The 17,812-nt window shown below is 43.4% G+C and overlaps 1 protein-coding gene across 1 annotated transcript in view; it reads right to left on the reverse strand.

The window, feature by feature from the left end:
* LOC119646359 overlaps positions 1-2,759 on the reverse strand; it is a 63,367-nt gene extending 60,608 nt beyond the window's left edge. The window contains exon 1 of the mRNA XM_038046796.1: positions 1,785-2,759. Coding sequence (XP_037902724.1) covers positions 1,785-2,759 — 975 coding nt within the window. The remainder of the gene's footprint in view (positions 1-1,784) is intronic.
* Between the last annotated feature and the right edge of the window lie 15,053 nt (positions 2,760-17,812).

Consider the following 17,812-nt stretch of genomic DNA (forward strand, 5'->3'; position numbering starts at 1 on the left):
CTGCCGAGACAAAGAGGGAAATCTGATTTCCGACAGAATGGGCATATTTGAACGATCGGTTGAGTACTTTGATGAGCTACTGAACAACCAGAACATCGGCGAGTTGGAGGTCCCGCCAACTGAAGACGACGGACAAATACTGCCCCTACCAAGCTTAGGCGAAACAGTCCGTGCAATTCATCGGCTAAAAAATCATAAGTCGCCAGGAGCCGATGGAATTGCTGCCGAATTAGTTAAATATGGAGGCGGCGAGTTACACCAAGTGGTTCATCAACTTGTGCTCCAGGTATGGGACAGCGAATCAATGCCTGACGATTGGCAACGAGGCATTATCTGTCTCATACATAAAAAGGGAGATATTTCACAGTGCGGCAATTATAGAGGTATCACGTTGCTGAGTACCATCTATAAGATATTCTCTGCTATCTTGCTAGGCCGGATAGCCCCATACGCTCAGAACATCATTGGCCCATACCAAAGAGGCTTCACTCTAGACAAATCAGCAACAGATCAGATTTTCTCTCTGCGGCAAGCGATGGAAAAACTGTTGGAGTATGGACAACAGTTGCGCCATCTATTCATTGAATTTAAAGCCACCTATGATAGCATAACCAATGTAAAACTGTACACAGCCATGACAGAATTCGGTATCCCGACGAAATTAATAAGACTGACTAGGCTGACCCTGACCAATGTGCGAGGCCAGATAAAAGCAGCAGGATCACTCTCAAGACCATTCGACATCAACAACGGTCTACGACAAGGGGATGCCCTATCATGTGTCCTCTTTAATCTGGCCCTCGAGAAAGTGATCCGTGATGCTGAGGTAAACGCAAGAGGTACGATCTTCTTTAAGTCCACCTAACTCAATAGTGCAGTGCCTATGCTAACGATATCAAAATCATCGGAAGAAACACCCGAGACGTACAAACTGCCTTCATCCAGAACGAGCAGGCGGTAATGGGGGCGAGATCTTGGGCTGCACATAAATGAAGGTAAGAAAAAATATATGGTGGCAACTTCAGCACTGAAGACCAACCAACCAACAACATCAAACCGCACTGGTCAAACAGGAAGAATAAGGATAGGAGAATTCAACTTTGAGACCGTTGACAATTTCTCCTATCTAGGGTCGAAAATCACAACCGATAACAACTACGATGATGAAATCCGCGCACGGTTGTTGTCAGCCAACAGAGCCTATTTCAGCTTACAAAAACTGTTCCGCTCGAAACGTCTCACCATAGGGACAAAGCTCTTACTGTACAAGACTATGATCTTGCCAGTCCTCATGTATTCCTCGGAGACTTGGGTTTTTAGCAAGAAGAATTGCGAACTTTTGGCCGCGTTCAAGAGAAGAATCCTTCGAAGAATTTTTGGCCGATTTGGACGATTCCGTAGCCTACACAATGACGAAGTCTATGAGCGATACCATGACCGTCCGGTTGTGGATAAAATCCGGCTCAATAGGTCACTTAATCCGTATGGATGAGGATGGTCCCACCCGGAAGGTCTATAACGGCAATATCTATGGTAGAAAAAGAAGACAAGGCAGACCCTGCCTAAGATGGAGTGATGGCGTAGGTCAGGACGCCAGACAGCTTTTAGCGATATCGAATTGGTGGACCTCTGCGCAAAGCCGGGATGTCTGGAATTCCTTATTAAGGCAGGCCTAGACCGGATACCGGTTGTTGCGCCATTGATGATGATGTAATTGCTGGATTGACAAATCTTAATGGGTCGAATAATCGTGATGTATCACTCAAAACCGTCCGTTTTGTTACCTTGGCTGGCTCGCCCCAAACGGTGGTTATGCGAAAATGATCTAACTTGGGGTTCCAGGTTAATCCTAACGTTTTCACGCCTTCATCCTTTGAGTCGTCGACAGAAAGCTCCACTTCTCTGTCTTTGCTCGGTATTGATGAAAGCAGCCGTTCATGGTTTGCGCACCACTTAAGGAGGTTGAACCCGGCTGACTGCAACAATGTCTTTAACTCATCCTGAATTTTTACATCTTCCTTGAGGCTGTTACTTCCTGTCATGACGTCATCCACGTAGAAATCCTTGATTGCGCTCGATGCAAGTGGATGTGATGTTTTTGCCAATTCTACCAAACATCGTGTTACTGGATAAGGTGCGGCCGTTGTACCATAAGTAACTGTCTTCAAGCGATAGTACCTCAGGTATTCATTAGAGTTGTCCCTCCAAACAATGAGTTGTTGATAATTGTCCTCTGTGCTGACATTTACCTGGCGGTACATCTTCTCAATATTTCCTGAGAAGGCAAAACTATGTTTTCTGAATCGTAGAAGGATTGAAAATAGGTCATCTTGTGTTGTAGGACCCTTGAGCATGATGTCGTTGAGTGAAATGCTATTCGATGTCTTTGGTGAAGCATCGAACACAACTCTGAGTTTGGTACTGCTGCTAGATGGGTTGAGGACATAATGTTGGGGAAGAAAAAAGTTAACCTCTGGAATTAGAGACTTGACTTCCTCCATGTGACCCAGAGAAGCGTATTGTCTGATGAATTCTGCGTACTGCTTTTTGAGGTCTGGTTGTTTTTGAAGCTTCCTTTCAAGAGCAAGGAAGCGCCTAATTGCTAAATCCCTTGAATGGCCAAGTATGGATGGATTCTGGCACAGGGGTAACTTCACTTCAAATCGTCCCTCTTCGTTACGGCGAAGATTAATTGCCGGTTCTTCTGCGTTGAAGTTCACTGTCAATGGCGCTTCTTCAATAGACCAGAACCTCTCCATGTTTCGGTCAAGGTCGATCATGCCGACATACAAGACTATGATCTTGCCAGTCCTCATGTATTCCTCGGAAACTTGGGTTCTTAGCAAGAAAAATTGCGAACTTTTGGCCGCGTTCGAGAGAAGAACCCTCCGAAGAATGTTTGGCCCCCTACATGAGGATGGACGATTCCGTAGCCTACACAATGACGAAATCTATGAGCGATACCATGACCGTCCGGTTGTGGATAAAATCCGGCTCAACTGGTTACGGTGGGCGGGTCACTTAATCCGTATGGATGAGAAAGTCTATAAGGGCAATATCTATGGTAGAAAAAGAAGACGAGGCAGACCCTGCCTAAGATGGAGCGATGGCGTAGGCCAGGACGCCAGGCAGCTTTTAGGGATATCGAATTGGTGGACCTCGGCGCAAAAGCGGAATGTCTGGAGTTCCTTATTAAGGCAGGCGTACACCGGATACCGGTTGTTGCGCCGTTGATGATGATGAATTTAGACCGGTTAGGTTGTTGGAAAATAACAATAACTGAATATTATTCCCATAATTCAATTTGGTGGTTACCAAGGGTTTATATCAGACAACAGAGGTCCTGACAAAAGTTACCAAGATACGTACTTCTTCCAATGTATAATTTTTGCACTTCCAATTACTCCAACTTATCATTATGCAAATCGTGAAGATCCACCTCATATGCAGAGGAAACCCGAAACCAAAAAAATATCATTTTGCCACCGTGAAACCATCTGATACCGAAATTCATTTTGTAAGCAACCGTGAGGCAATTTTTGCAATGTTCATAAATTTGTTAAACAAGATATAGCTGAATACATTTGAGGACAGACAGTGTCTTCTACTCGGCTTTGTTTTTTCTTCACTTTTCACAAAAAGCCATTATAAATCAGGAGTCCATTTTCAAGGAACCGATGTGTCTGATAATAATAAAAACGAAAAAGACACTATTAAAAGAATCTGTTGCTGACGTGCAAACATTTCGTGGCTGTCGATTTCCACCATAAAAATGCAAATTTCCTATCAGCAAACCCCCGTCGAGATCGCGTTTGTTGATCGTGCTGTATTGAGAAGTTATTGGAGAAGATTTCTTTCATGTGTTGGAAATACACACAGAAGGGATGCAGATTAAATTTCATATGAAACTAACAAAAAAAAGATTAAATGGAATATTTTATACAGAAATACATTTTCTTTATAGCTTGAAAGAGATTTTGTCCAAAAGATTCAAATAAAGGAGTGGACTTTCGCAGCGACGAAAAATATATGAATGAAGGGTTGGTGAATAACCCATCACCAGAAAAGAGTTCCCAGAATTCTTTGAGATCTGATGGAAGCGAACAATATCAACCAGATCTAGATTTCGTTTCATTTAGCTTAGTGACCTTCTAAAGAATAGATTCAGATACTACTCAGTATTCAGAAGTGGACGGGCCAAATATTTCAGCCTCATAATTTAAAAAATTCCACATGCATACACCGGTTTCCTAAAAGATTCATTGCTCATCGCGATTCAGTACACAGAAGGAAAGAAAACCGAATTACTAATTTCATCTCCAACATGGTCATTGATGTGAAACGGCCATCAAATAAGGAACTAAACGATTAATAGTATAAATTCTTGTTAATCGCATAACTTTATGGTTAATTTCAACACATGATCATATGTAAGTGCCTACCTAATATGCCAAAAACTGACCCGATCCAGTACCAGAGGCATACAAGAAAATTCCTCGTCAACATCACCTCAAGGAGATGATCGCACCACGGATCACAACTTTTTGCAGCGCCCTCCGCAATATTATGATCAGCCATCGCGCATCCAATGCATCGCGCAACTACTAATGATGCGATTGTCTACGATAGGATCGTGCACATTTGCTAATTCGCCCAACATGGAGCACGATTTATGTATTAATTTACCATTATGAAATGTTAATATCAGACAAGTCTGGATCTGGATGCTGTGCAGCGTTTCGCGATATCTGGATTAGGTCTGGGCTCTTGACGAGATCGCCTCGCTTCATGTTTTGTATCCTAGGCGAAGATCGCGCTTGCAGTTAAGTATCTTCTCTACTGGCTACAGGGACAAGTAAGTTGCCCATAACATCTTAAGTGCATAATATACTATTCGCGATCAGTTTACGATATTTTCGAAAAAGGAGGAGAAGAAGTATTGAAACTAAGCGCGATTGTGTTGCCAGTTGATTTGAATTTCATTTCCAGCTTTTGATTTTCAGTGGCTCAAATATATACACGGTTTGCTGTTCATCCTTTGGTGCCCTCCACGACGTCCCGAGATACTCGCACTCCTCCTTTACTGGTCTGCGCCAAGTGAGCTTAGAGTGACCCACTCGTGTAGTCGTCAATGCAATTGTCGCCCCTCCTTAAAGGGTGACCTATTCACTGCCACTTCCATCTTTATATCACACTACGTACGAGTGCCAGGGCAGTTCGCAGGCTAACTTCTTCGTTTGAGATAGTGTCAGGCCAGCGCTTTGCGATGATACGACACAAACAGGTATTGTCGAGTGGAGTGGAGTGGAGTTCACTTTACATGTGCTACTCCCATATAGCAACACAGAAAGGACACTATCACAAAACAGTCTCAACTTAAACTTGGTGTCGAGATAACTTCATTTCCCGATTTTACACAGGGCAGCGAAAGCGGATCTAGCGCTATTAATGCGTCGAGCAACATTAAGCCGGTGACAACGTCCGCAGAAACTGAAGACCTTGATTTTGTTGGTGTTTATTTTCATTTCAAATCTATTTGCCTTTCTTTCCAAATCCAGAGCCATTTAGCCAAGGTCCATGAGCCGGTGACAGAACAAGCAAATGTTATCAGCCTAGCGGTGTTTGCGGAAATATGTCGTTGTCCATGGAATTCCTCCACGTGCTCCGGGCAGGCAGCATTGAGAACGCCACCGATAACAAGAAGAAATAATATCGGTGACAAGATACAGCCCTGGCGAACTCCACTTTGAACCTCAAAATCCTATGAGATTTTACCTTTGTGCAGCACGTGACATTTTGCACCATCATATGTCGCTCTTATAATAGCTATTCGTTTCTCCGGAGTGCCTTCTTGGTCTCCAGATACATTCCTTGTTCACGCTATCGAAACTTTCTCAAAATCAATGAAGAGCAGGTGAAGCGAAGATCTAAACTCTGCGCACTGTTCCAAAATGATCCGGGGGTGCCGATGTGGTCAATTCAGGAGGACCCCGAGCGGAAACAAGTCTGCTCTCTGTCAATAAAGTTTTCGAGATGTTGGATGCATGCCAATATTATTTTAGCTATTATCTATGCGACGGCAAGGAGCACACAGATATCCCTTTAATCGTCACACTCAAAGCAGGACCCTTTCTTTTGGATCTTAACGATCACCTCCTTCTTCCATTCTCTGGGAAAAGTCTCGGATTCTTAAGATCACCCAGTCTGCAGTAGCTGCAAGTACATCGATAAATAACTTTGCGGGAAGACCGTTAAAACCAGCGGCTTTACTCGGTTTGAGTGCATTGATGGACGAAATGACTTCTTTTCTCCTTAGAGGAACAGTCCTAATGCGCATATTACTGTCATTAGCCATTTCATCCACAAGAGGAGATGAAGCGGCTAAGAACCGCTGTTAAGTCTTTTTCCCACCTCTTGAATTGTTCATCATCGTTGATGAGAAGTCGACCGTTAACGTCCTTCACAGGATCATCTAGATTTTTGCGGCCGTATGCAAGGTCTTTCGTGATGCGGTGTATATTCTTGAAATCATAGCGATCTACGGCATCTGCCGCTTCCCTGACCAGCGGAATAAAAAATTCCTTCTTGTCGCCGCGTACTTTACGGTGAACTTCTCGGGATTTCACTCGATGTCGAAGTTCGAGCGCGCCACGCCGCCATCACTTGCAGGAGTCAGTAGAGCCTTCAACCCTTTCCGTTCATCGATCCGCTTCCACGATGCCGCGGTCAGACGTGACCGATGGCGTGTGTTTCACCTCAGAAAAGAACATTTTTGGTAACACCACAATGCTCATCGATATTCTCAGGCGGGTTACTCAGTATATCTGCCGTCCGATCAGCAAGATAACCGTCCCACTGTCGAGCGATAGTCGGATAATACCAGCAGTCGATGTTGAACTTAAGGGGTTGCAGCTCTATAACCCTGCAGAAAGTGACGGACGCAACAGGCAAGCGAACGTAAGCGATCATCAGATGATAATCCCTTTCGGTGCCGATGTCAGCACCTCTCTTGTTACGCACATCCAGAAGACAACTCCTAAATCTACAGATGTTCGCGAAATAGTCGATCAGATTGCTCGTACGGCGTCCGTCAGTTGAAACCCAACTTACGGACCTTATGACAGACTTTATGCACGACCAATGTGCCACCCATGACGAGGCGGTGCAAGTTGTAGAAATTCACGATCTCTGCATTTCTCCATCACATGTCCGAGCAAGGTATTGTCAGATCTCACCGTGGCATTCAGATCATCCATAACGATCACAATGTCACAATGTCATCGTTGGAATTTTGGCAAAAGTTGGAGAAAGCCAGCATTCTGAGGACTCTCGCTGCGGTTATTGAGGAGTGTGCACACATTCCAGAAGCCAATCATAAATCGTTTTCGATTGCGAAATATCCGCGACGTGGGGTCAGTCCCTATTCGAGGCGTTGTTGATGTTTCGGTAGCAGTAAATTTTCAAAACTTGTAGGTTGATAATCCAAACATTTTTATCTCTTTTAGTCGCTTCTTACGGCAAGCAAGAGAGACTTTCAGTGTATTCTTAAGGCCCAACTTACAGGGCGATCTGTGATTTTAATTGACGGATTCATTGAGGAAAAAGTTTTTAAAGGGTTTTTGAAATGAATTCCTTGTCTTCTGATTGGGCTGTCACGGTCAGGGCTGGTTAAAAGGTTCCGTGGTTTTTGTTAGAATGAAGTTGGATGATTTGTGCTTACCGGTGAGCCTAACATATTTATGCTTAGGACACGGGTTTTATATCTGCTAGTTTGTTGGTTAGTCATTTTATTTGCAATCTCGTTTGAGGTTTCGAAGAGTTTGACGCTGAAAGCCGTCTTTGGACGGGCCAAAAGTGTGTAGGGCCAGAGTTAACTAGGCTCATCCAACTGACAAGGATCTGTTTCCCTGATAGTAAGGCATTAGGGCTAAGCGGATTTCGTGGAAGGTTAAGCCAAAGTGACAGCCTTGCCCTGGAAAGGTGTTAACATAACCCCAAGTTATGGTGGAATAGTATACACCGAGAGGTGCGTGCCAAGGGATTTTTATTACCTTGGGCACCTTCAATTTCAAATAAGACCCAGGGTGGACGTTCTTCCCCGACTATTCGTGGGGCCAAGACATGGATTTCAATTTTACAAAAAATAAAAAAAAACTGATGATGGAAGGAGAAAAGGTGGTGATGCCAGGTACATTATCGAAGGGTGAGTTCCTGGCATCCAGCCAGAAGACAGCTGTCCACGGCAGTACAGTTGGTGCCATAGCACCGCTGTGCTGATACCAACAAAAGGAACCTCCCGGTGAGAGGTGGCAAACAGACTGGTGGTTTCCAGCTAGGAAAGATTGTGGGATGAAAAGGACCTCGATAAATAACAGACAATTGTCTAAGAAAATAACAACAAACGCCTAGAAAATCAGCAGAATGGAATGGGTGGTTAACATGGTGGGAAAACTCCAGGTGAAGATCCACCATTTTCTGCTCTGTATAAGTGGAGAGTGCCTGGAGTCACTAGAAAAGGCGGATTATAAAGTGCAGTTTGGATCAGAGTGAAATTATGCGGTGTTTCCAACGATTAATTAATTGAAATAATAAAACTTGTTGTTTCTTTTTCGTTGGTGTGGGTATTTATTCTTGCAAATACCGATATTTCGGGAACCACTTGTTCCCTTCATCAGTGCAAACAAGTTCTTGTTTGCACTGATGAAGGGAACAAGTGGTTCCCGAAATATCGGTATTTGCAAGAATAAATACCCACACCAACGAAAAAGAAACAACAAGTTTTATTATTTCAATGCAGTTTGGAGTTAGAAACGCAAAGGTGAAAGTGTTCCGACGACGACCTGGAGCATATGAAGATCAACATTCCGACGGGTACAGACAAACTCTTACGCAAGCAGATCATGTTGGGGGTAGCGCCTTAGCTAATCTGCTAGTCTTCCTCCTAGAGGAAGACATCGACATTGCGCTAATTCAGGAGCCCTAAATCGAAGAAGTCCGAACCATCAAAGGGTTCCAAAACAAACATTACATAACACAAGAGACACTGATCCGGGCAGACTAAGAAGAGCCTACTCAATTCTTTTGGGTCCGGACCTAAATTCCTGCGGCCTAACCGTGATCAAAGTGGAGCAGGCCGTGGCAAAGGACAAGTATATTTCCTTGACTTACATGGTGTTCGGATGGCTTAGGTGGTTAGAGTGCTAGGCTCTCATAACGGAAGATTGTGGTTCAAATCTCGCCGTGGGTAGAGGGATTTGTTATCGTGACTGGATATCGGATACCAGTCGACTCAGCTGTGAATGAGTACTTGAATCAAATCAGAGTAATAATCTTGGTCGAGCGCAATGCTGACCGCATTACATTCTACAGTTTACTGAGTGTATAGTTGAATAATCTTAAATGAAGTGCTCTCAAAAATTTCAAGCTCAAACTTTCTGCTAGAAGAACAGCAACATTGGGCGACGGCAATTCAAGGCATACGCTTTGGGGCAGCTCGAAAATCAATGCTGAGCTAAAAGTACAATTGAACAAAGCTTAATTTAAAGGACATGTGCGGGCGCTGGCAGGGCTCTTCACCCCTACCTCCCCTTCCATTCTCTCAATGTACTTCTACACCTCCTATCCCTAGATTTCCACATTAAATATGCTGCCATAATAACATCCCAGGTGAAGTACTCCCGGAACTTTGAACATTCCGCACGGACTACGCCACCCGTAAATCCGCCGGATGGGTCATAGAAACATAGAGGAGAATATGCGCCTGATGGACTGGCTAGGCAGCGCTTTGCTATTGTTACTTCCCTAGTGGGCACCGGCTCTGCCCCGCTGTCGACTGGTAAGGATGAAATCTACTCGCGTTACTTTGTAGCCAGGCTCACCACCTGCGCCAAGTCACGGAGGATTTGGTCTGCCTAAAACAAAACCCGATCACGAGATCTTTTGGACCAAATGCTTACAGGATTGCGGCGGCATTGCCAAACTGGAAACGCAATTAACTTTGGTCGATTTGATACCGATTTTAGGTCAAGCATGTGGATGACTCCTGTGCCATCATCGGAAAAAACGAGTTGGAAAATATGCTGAACTCTACCGAGTTTACTGTGAAGATAGAATAGGATTAACAACTGCAGACTTGTTATTGAGGAGGAAACAGAAGACATTATACCTAGAGATCTACAAGAAACCGACAGATACCAAACGAATCGTTGACGCCCCTTCTAACCATGCTCTTCAACCACATGATTGACCCGATGTTAATTCTTTCCATTTCGTCGAAAAGTGTAGTAAAGCAAACAAAACACCTGTTGGATATCGCCAGACTGAACGGATACGCCGACCAATTCGTCAGTAATTTGATCAACAAACGGGGATCATTAAGCTTACTCCATTAACAGCTCAAAATAAAAACAGTTTTGGAATTTAACTGAATTTCCCTGTATTTGAAGTGAAAGTTGGGAAAGGTAGGGAACGTAGTTGTCAGTAGCATGAACAGCTAGTTTAAAACTCTCCATGGATTAACCTAAGACACAATCGACCAAATCGCGACCGGAAACAAGTCAATAGAGCGAAGAGGGCAGGGCGACGGGAGAAATGCAACCCCTTACCCTTTATGCAAAGAGGAAGATCTACAAAATGAAGAAGGACCCGTGGAGAAGGAGCGGGGTATCATCCCTAAGTTTATACTGATGGCATTAGCATACTCATATCGGAGGCTAACTATCTTAGTAGAAAGGTGGTGTAAACGGGCGAATTTTTTTATGAATCCCAACAAAGCCAGTCTTTTGGTGTTAACTAAAGAAGAAAAAACTAAATGAAGCTTCAACTATCGTGCTGGAAAGAATATATGGAGAATCCGTATTTTTCTTGACGACGAGGCCGTATCAAAGCTATCCTATTATGTCAGACAAGATACATATATACTGAACATTGCCTAATGAGCTAGCTAACCTACCTACTCTTTTTAAAATACATGAGATTATTTCACCAATAAATTCTTAGCTCTTGGATTACAATTCTCGTATTTCAATCCTTTGCCTTTGAAAATGGGAATGGGCCTGAAAACCTATCCGTTCATTCTGAAACCTCTACATTCTTATATTTGAAAAACATCGGTTCTAAATTCAAGTTCCGCTGTTTCCTTACAGATAACTTCTAGAAGTTTTTTGTGCTGAACAAACCCAGCTGGCTTCGAACTTTGCCACGAGAGGCAGCAGCGTCGCCAACGGGAAGCATCGAGGCGTCAGTCACAACAACGCGTAACTTTCTAGTTTAGTTTTAGTATTCTTGGATGGAATAAAGTTGTTTGTATTTAGAAATACCTCCTCAGGTTTCCTTAATAGATAAAGATGTGCATGTGGCGATACACCCCCTCCCTATAAGCCATTCATGACTCTGGTTCATTGTTGAATCAATAAGGGAAGATAAAATCCTAAATGTATTTTTTGAACCATTCCCCAATCAGAAGATCTAGTAGGCAACACTGATCCTGGAGCTGAAACTTCCCACTAAATTTCAACTACGATGAAAATAATCGTCTAAGCCTCTTGCAAGACCGGCAATCATTGTGTTCAGTGTGCAGCCCATCAACGGTCGATGACGATCGTTTACTTCTTCCTACCGCAGCAAAAACTATGTTTTCTTGTTGAGTTGTTTTACATGAATTTTGTTTATGTTGCAGTTGAAATAAATTTATTATTTGCGTTCATACGACATAATGATCCTTGTATGTCCACACAAACAAAGCAACTCTCCAAGCTTCCTACAGATACAAGATCAACATTTATTTATGATTCTTGCAAAATGGTCGACAATTATGGTCATCCTTGGGGATAAGTTGAAAATGCAGGTACATCCGTTCAAGTGGATCGCTGGCAAGAAGCATCATAACAAGATGTCTTTGAAGTGGGAATAGTAGCCGAACCTTGACTCGTTTCAGTGGCCTTTTTGTATTGGATTTCTTTTTGCGAAACAGGAGAGACAATTCACTTAGATCAAGTTGGCAGATCAAAACCTTTTTCATTAATTTCTTTTAAAATTGAGTTGGAACATTGTATCCCACTTTCTCAATACTTTGTTAGGCCAGTTCCTTTTCAGATGTATAAAATATGAGCCAGAAGTACTGGTATCTTTTTTGCGATTCTGTTGAAGACGATAATTAGCAATGTTTCTACGGAAATCATAAATAAAAGTTGAATATTGGAGCTCAGTTTATCTTAAGATTCTGAAGAAATTTTCAGGTATGTCTAAGTTCACTAAATCACTAAATGGTCAATTCAACACCATCGTATTCTGCTTCCAACCTTTGCTTTGCATTATTAAATAGGAACGTCCATGAGTCTCTCTAAAGTATATTGAAGGCTTGGTTCTATAGATATTTCACACACAGCTCAGGTGGCTAGGTTCCAATGTTAGTTGCTAGGATTCCAATGTTCTGCTTTTTATTGTGGAGCTTTTGGGGGTTGCAATAGACATACCTATCTATGGTGAATATTTTCGTTCAAATATGATGGAATATTTACCGATTGACTTAAAAAGCTGCTGTTTTTGTTCTTTTGTTAGATATATATTATATTTATATATTTGCCGGTTTAAGTCATTTCTCGAAATTCACCCTTTTGGTATCAGAATTCTGGAATACTGACTGGAATCTTCTTTTCCTTCAGCCTTTGCCCCGCTCACAAGCGGGGTCGGCTCGTCAAGATCAGTTTCGCCATTTGGCTCTATCGAATGCCTGATCTGGGTGCAATCTCGAGGCTTTAAATCCCCATCCAGCGTATCAAGCCACCGTTGTTTTGACCGGCCTTTTGGTCGTTTACCATCGACTTCGATGTTCAGACCCATCTTGGCAAATGAATTCTCGTTAGCACGAATTGCGTGACCATAGCATCAAAGACGCCTCTCTCGCAATTTTTCCACAATCGGTGCAACCCCATAACGATCGCGGATATCCTCATTTCGGACGTGATCAGAACGTGTCACGCCACTAGTTCAAAGCAATATGACCGCAAGACGCCGTTCATTATCATTTATAGTCGGCCAACACTCAGAACCATAAAGGGCGACAGGACGACCACTGGAATATTGATTTTATTTCAGTTTAGGTAGCTTTCTGACTTGCTAATATTATCATACCTTTTTGGAGATTACTCTCTTCGTTTGAATTTGCATGTAGAGAGGAAAATAGAACCTCCAAGAATGCCATTGGGCATATTTTGATGGCCCTAGTGATTTTAACACAAGCAAATCTTTGGAGTTTGACAGTTGTGTTAACATCTGCTCTGTGGCCATTGGCTGTACTATTGCAAGATAAGTATATCTATCGTAGTATTTCTCGGGTGCACCTGCCTTTATTTCCTGTTAGGGGTCGGCAATTATCAAAATTTTCTTACATAAGTTACTGACACACGTCTTCCGGGGTAGGAACTAGTCCATAGTGAATCCCAAGTATTTGAACTCCGCTCCTGGTCTACCATTCGTGCTAAATGGTGATATGATTCTGCACCAGTTTGCTTATATTTTTTTATTGGGTCCTCATCAGCTCATCGGCATTAACCTGGATTTTCAGTAGACACTTCTACTTCGTCGAGGCATATTCGTGGTTGTATAGTATAGTAGTGGTGGCCCTGTGTACCTTCGCTGATCTTTTTTGCAACATTTTGCTAATCAGAAGACCATACAATGTGTTGGTGAAGGCGCCCTCGAAGTTTAGAGCTAAAGAGTCAATTAGTTTATGTCTAGTGTCTGCGGTTTCGTTCGCTTAGTCCGGTGGCAAGCTGGCTAGAGGATGCAGTTGCTAATGGGCACTGTTTCTTCTTTGTTCCGTTTTAGCTTCACCAATATACTCCTTCCAATTTGCTATTCCAACCCATTGACATTCACCTATATTAAAAAAATAATCACTTGTGCTTTCTTTCCCAAAATATTATTTACAAAACTCTATCATCTTTTAAATTCCCCCGTAACCTTAAAATTAATTTAAATATTTATAAATTTTTCCAATGTTCTGAAACGGTTACTTCTACTAATATGAAATTCGGAAGAAAGGTAAGACCTGCGAATCCCATTGCATGCAGCGAGTAGCGCCGACTTCCATCATCTTTAACCAACATACAATCAATATTTCTGTCACTCAATCTCAATCGACATCAATCAACGCTAAACCAAAATTGGTAAGTCAGGAAAAATCCACCCTCTATCCTATGCATCCATACCTAGGAGTGCTACTCGTCCCCCAACAGCTTTCAATCTAAAAACAGATATCCGGGCCCTTTCAACACGTCCACCTCCTATCTTGCCGCCCAATTCAGTTTCTTCCCACCCACCTACAATACCCTTTTCTCTCCAATGGAGAAGCGCCTAGCGTTACTTTCATTCCTCTGTCAAGTCTTCCCGGACAATGTCTGCTAAGGTTGTGCTGCTGAATGCCAACTCAGCAGTCACCAAACAGAAATGTCATGAATGATTCAACTTCCTTTCCACTCATAAACCTGACTTCCTCCTCCCTAATAAAACCAAACTTTATCCCAGATATGAGTTCTACATCACTAATTACATCACATTTCGCACCGACCGAATTGTTAGCGAAGGCGGAGGAACTGCCAACTTACCTTCAAGCCTAACAAATATTCATTCCCGCCGCAATCGCCCCCTCCCTTGAGTGAACTGTTGTCACCGTCTCCACCCACACATCCGCGATATTCCTCGCTAGTCTCTTCTCTCCTTACCAGTCACCCACCTCAAGAGCCTTCCAATAACCTACAGCAAATGCCTCCCACAAGTACTAGGTGGGGACCTAAATGACAAACATAGTTCATAGCACAATACCGCCATGAACCTGGTATGCTCAAAACTGCCTCTCCCTCCAATCAACCTTTTTTCCCACCTACCGACCGACTTTCCACCGTCCAAACATGCAATTCTACATTGACCTCTTTCTGGTAAGTAATCACCTTCTTATCCAGTCCATTGGGACCACCACTCCCATTGACCTTCCAACCATCCCAGACGTCAGTGATTACGATGGTGCTGTACTACTCATAAACACCTCAGAACGACCACTCAAACCTCAACCCAAACTGCTTCCTAATTAAGCGGTCACTGATTGGAAACTCCTCAACCGCCGACTTGCGGATAAACTGCCCGTCGTCATCCTTTCCTTCCTCCAATCCACATCCCAGATTGTCTCTGTAGTACAAAAGTACACAGAAATCACTCAAGGTGCATGTCGCCGTATTATCCATTCAAGACCTCTAAACTATCAACAGTTAATCACGCTCCCTCCCAAATACTTAACCTAATCAACTCCCTCGACGATCATCTACCTTGCCGTAGTGAGCGAGCTCAGTAAAGAATATCATCTAGGAAACGAGAGGTTACACCTGAAGCCAAGCAATAATCACAACCTCATGCCAAGGTGTGACTACCATGCCGAGGACTGAATGGTTACAGGGGCCAAGATGTGGTCGTAAACGGTAAACTATGGGTACCAGGTGACCCCCAGCTTCAACTAGCCTTGTCTCGGTAAAAAGAGGCCCCGCCAAGATCGACTTATTTTCTCCGATAAAACAAAGGTCATGGCAACTAACTACGAAGAAACTAGAAACTTAAAAAACAAAAGAAATCAACAGCACTTTGATCATGACGATAAAACTAAGGCAATGGCAGCTAATTATCAGAAACCAAAAAAAACAAAAACCTATTAAAAAAACTAAAATTAAATCTCGATCGTGACGATCTGACCCTGAGTGAAGGGATAACCCTAAACTCATCGATGGAGAACCTGAGTTTAGACTCAGGATCCTCCACTTACTCATGTGGGAACCAATCTAATTGGGACCAAGTCCTTAACGGACGAGCCGAAGCAGGCACCTTCTGTGAACACTCCTGACCCCGGGCTCCAATCGACGTCACCTGCTGATGCTAAAGTCTTCTCCATGGGTAAGCACCTGTCCATGGACAGCAAACCGCCTTCGGGTAAACCACCACCGGGCAAACGGTGTTCGGGCAAACGGTGTTCGGGCAAACTACCTTCGGACAAATTATAACCCACGGGTTGTGCCAAGGTTGAGGGGAAAATGAGCATGCGGGGCACCTGCGGCTAAGTCAAGACCGAAGCAGCAGCGGTCTTCGAACGATCTGAACTCTTCGACATAAAAGGCAGGAAAGAGGGCCCTGCCGATAACGGCTAGGCCTTCATTTGCACCCAAGGCTATCAATGCCGAAGAATGGGTCTTTTATGAGGACACTAATTCATCCGATTACGATACTGCGCAGGGCGAACAGTGTAAGAGGAAACTCTTCCAGCGTAAGAGGAAACTCTTCCATAATCTCAACAAATCCACCTGGATACTGACAGGCAGAAGCAAGGGAGAGAGCCGATTAGCTTGGAACTTTCCTCATTATCAGCGTTCCCGAAACGGATATTAAGAAGGTTCGGGAACAAACAGGCTGCGGTCACGTTATAAATGTCGGCTCCTAAAACGCATTGAAGGGGAGGCACAACTCTCGGCATCTTCATCTGAAGCGTAGATGAGAGGCGATATTTCCCAAATAAATTTTCAGGGTTGTAAAACGGCGATTGTACCTATCAGTCGTTGGATCAATAGCTGCAAAATATTTATATACCTCATATAAAAACTAAGGGTTTTTGGTGGAGTAGGCAGGAGGCCTTAACTTCCAGCTGACATTTTGTATGTCAATCAAAATGATCGAGCCCTGAATCGTGGTCTCAAAAGACCTATATGATGGCGACATCACAGCGGTCAAACTAACCATAAAAAGTCAACAGAAAAATAAAGAATTTCTATGGTGCTTATGGTAGAAGAAGTTCACAGTGGAATATTCATCAGAGCTATCCAATATGCCAAAAGTAAAGGTATGGGGGTAATAGCATGATGTGATGTCAATGCCCGCCACATATGTTGGGGCAGTTCCAACATCAATGCAAGAGGATCGAGACTATTAGAATGTCTAGTAGGAACCGATCTGCAGATCCTCTTCCTCTTTCTTCAACGTGGTTAGGCGAGAGGTCATTGACATCACGGTGGAATCCTCTGACATTGCGGCTCTGGTCGGAGAGTGGAGAGTATCAAACTAAAGAACACTCTCGGACCACAGCCGCATGGGGATGCACCCACCTCCCGCCAGCCTATTTCGTAATCCGCGGACGACAGATTGCGCGGCTTATAAAATAGAACGATTTACGATCATTCATTGCTGGAATGGAGAAGACCACCCAAATGATCACAACTATCATGATAGAAGCCTTGGAAGAAAGGCTCGGATTTGACAAAACGGAGGAGAACGACAAGGGTGCTTCTCAATCGTGCTCTGAAGTCTCATTCAGCCACTCGCTGGAATCGGTATAAGAGGCGCAGAAAGCTCTAAGGAAGAGCATAAGATTGGCTAAATGACTACCATGGAAACGCTTTTGCAAAGAGACCAACTCTCTTGAGACAACCTCAAAGCTGAAGAGATCCTTGTGAAAGAACGTAGCCAGAAACTGAGTTTTTTTACGTTTTTGGAGCGGGAGGTCCACAAAAAGCGATGAAGAAACGGTAAACCATTTGGTTGGAGTACTCTTTCCTAGTAGCATCCAAAACCTCATCTCGGGATTGACAGATCTCGGGATACAGCCCTCAAACGAAAGTCTCAAATCTAACATGTGCAGTAGTATCAATGGAGGGGCTAAAAAAGGTATTTAACTCGTTTCGTAGATGCAAGTCTGCAGGTCCCGATAGCATCATTCTGGCGATAGTAATGGAGGAAATGTACTTCCTGGGTCTCCACGTTCGGAATATATACCATGCATGCC

Source organism: Hermetia illucens, chromosome 1 (genome assembly GCF_905115235.1).
Source record: "Hermetia illucens chromosome 1, iHerIll2.2.curated.20191125, whole genome shotgun sequence".
In the NCBI taxonomy this organism is placed as follows: domain Eukaryota; kingdom Metazoa; phylum Arthropoda; class Insecta; order Diptera; family Stratiomyidae; genus Hermetia; species Hermetia illucens.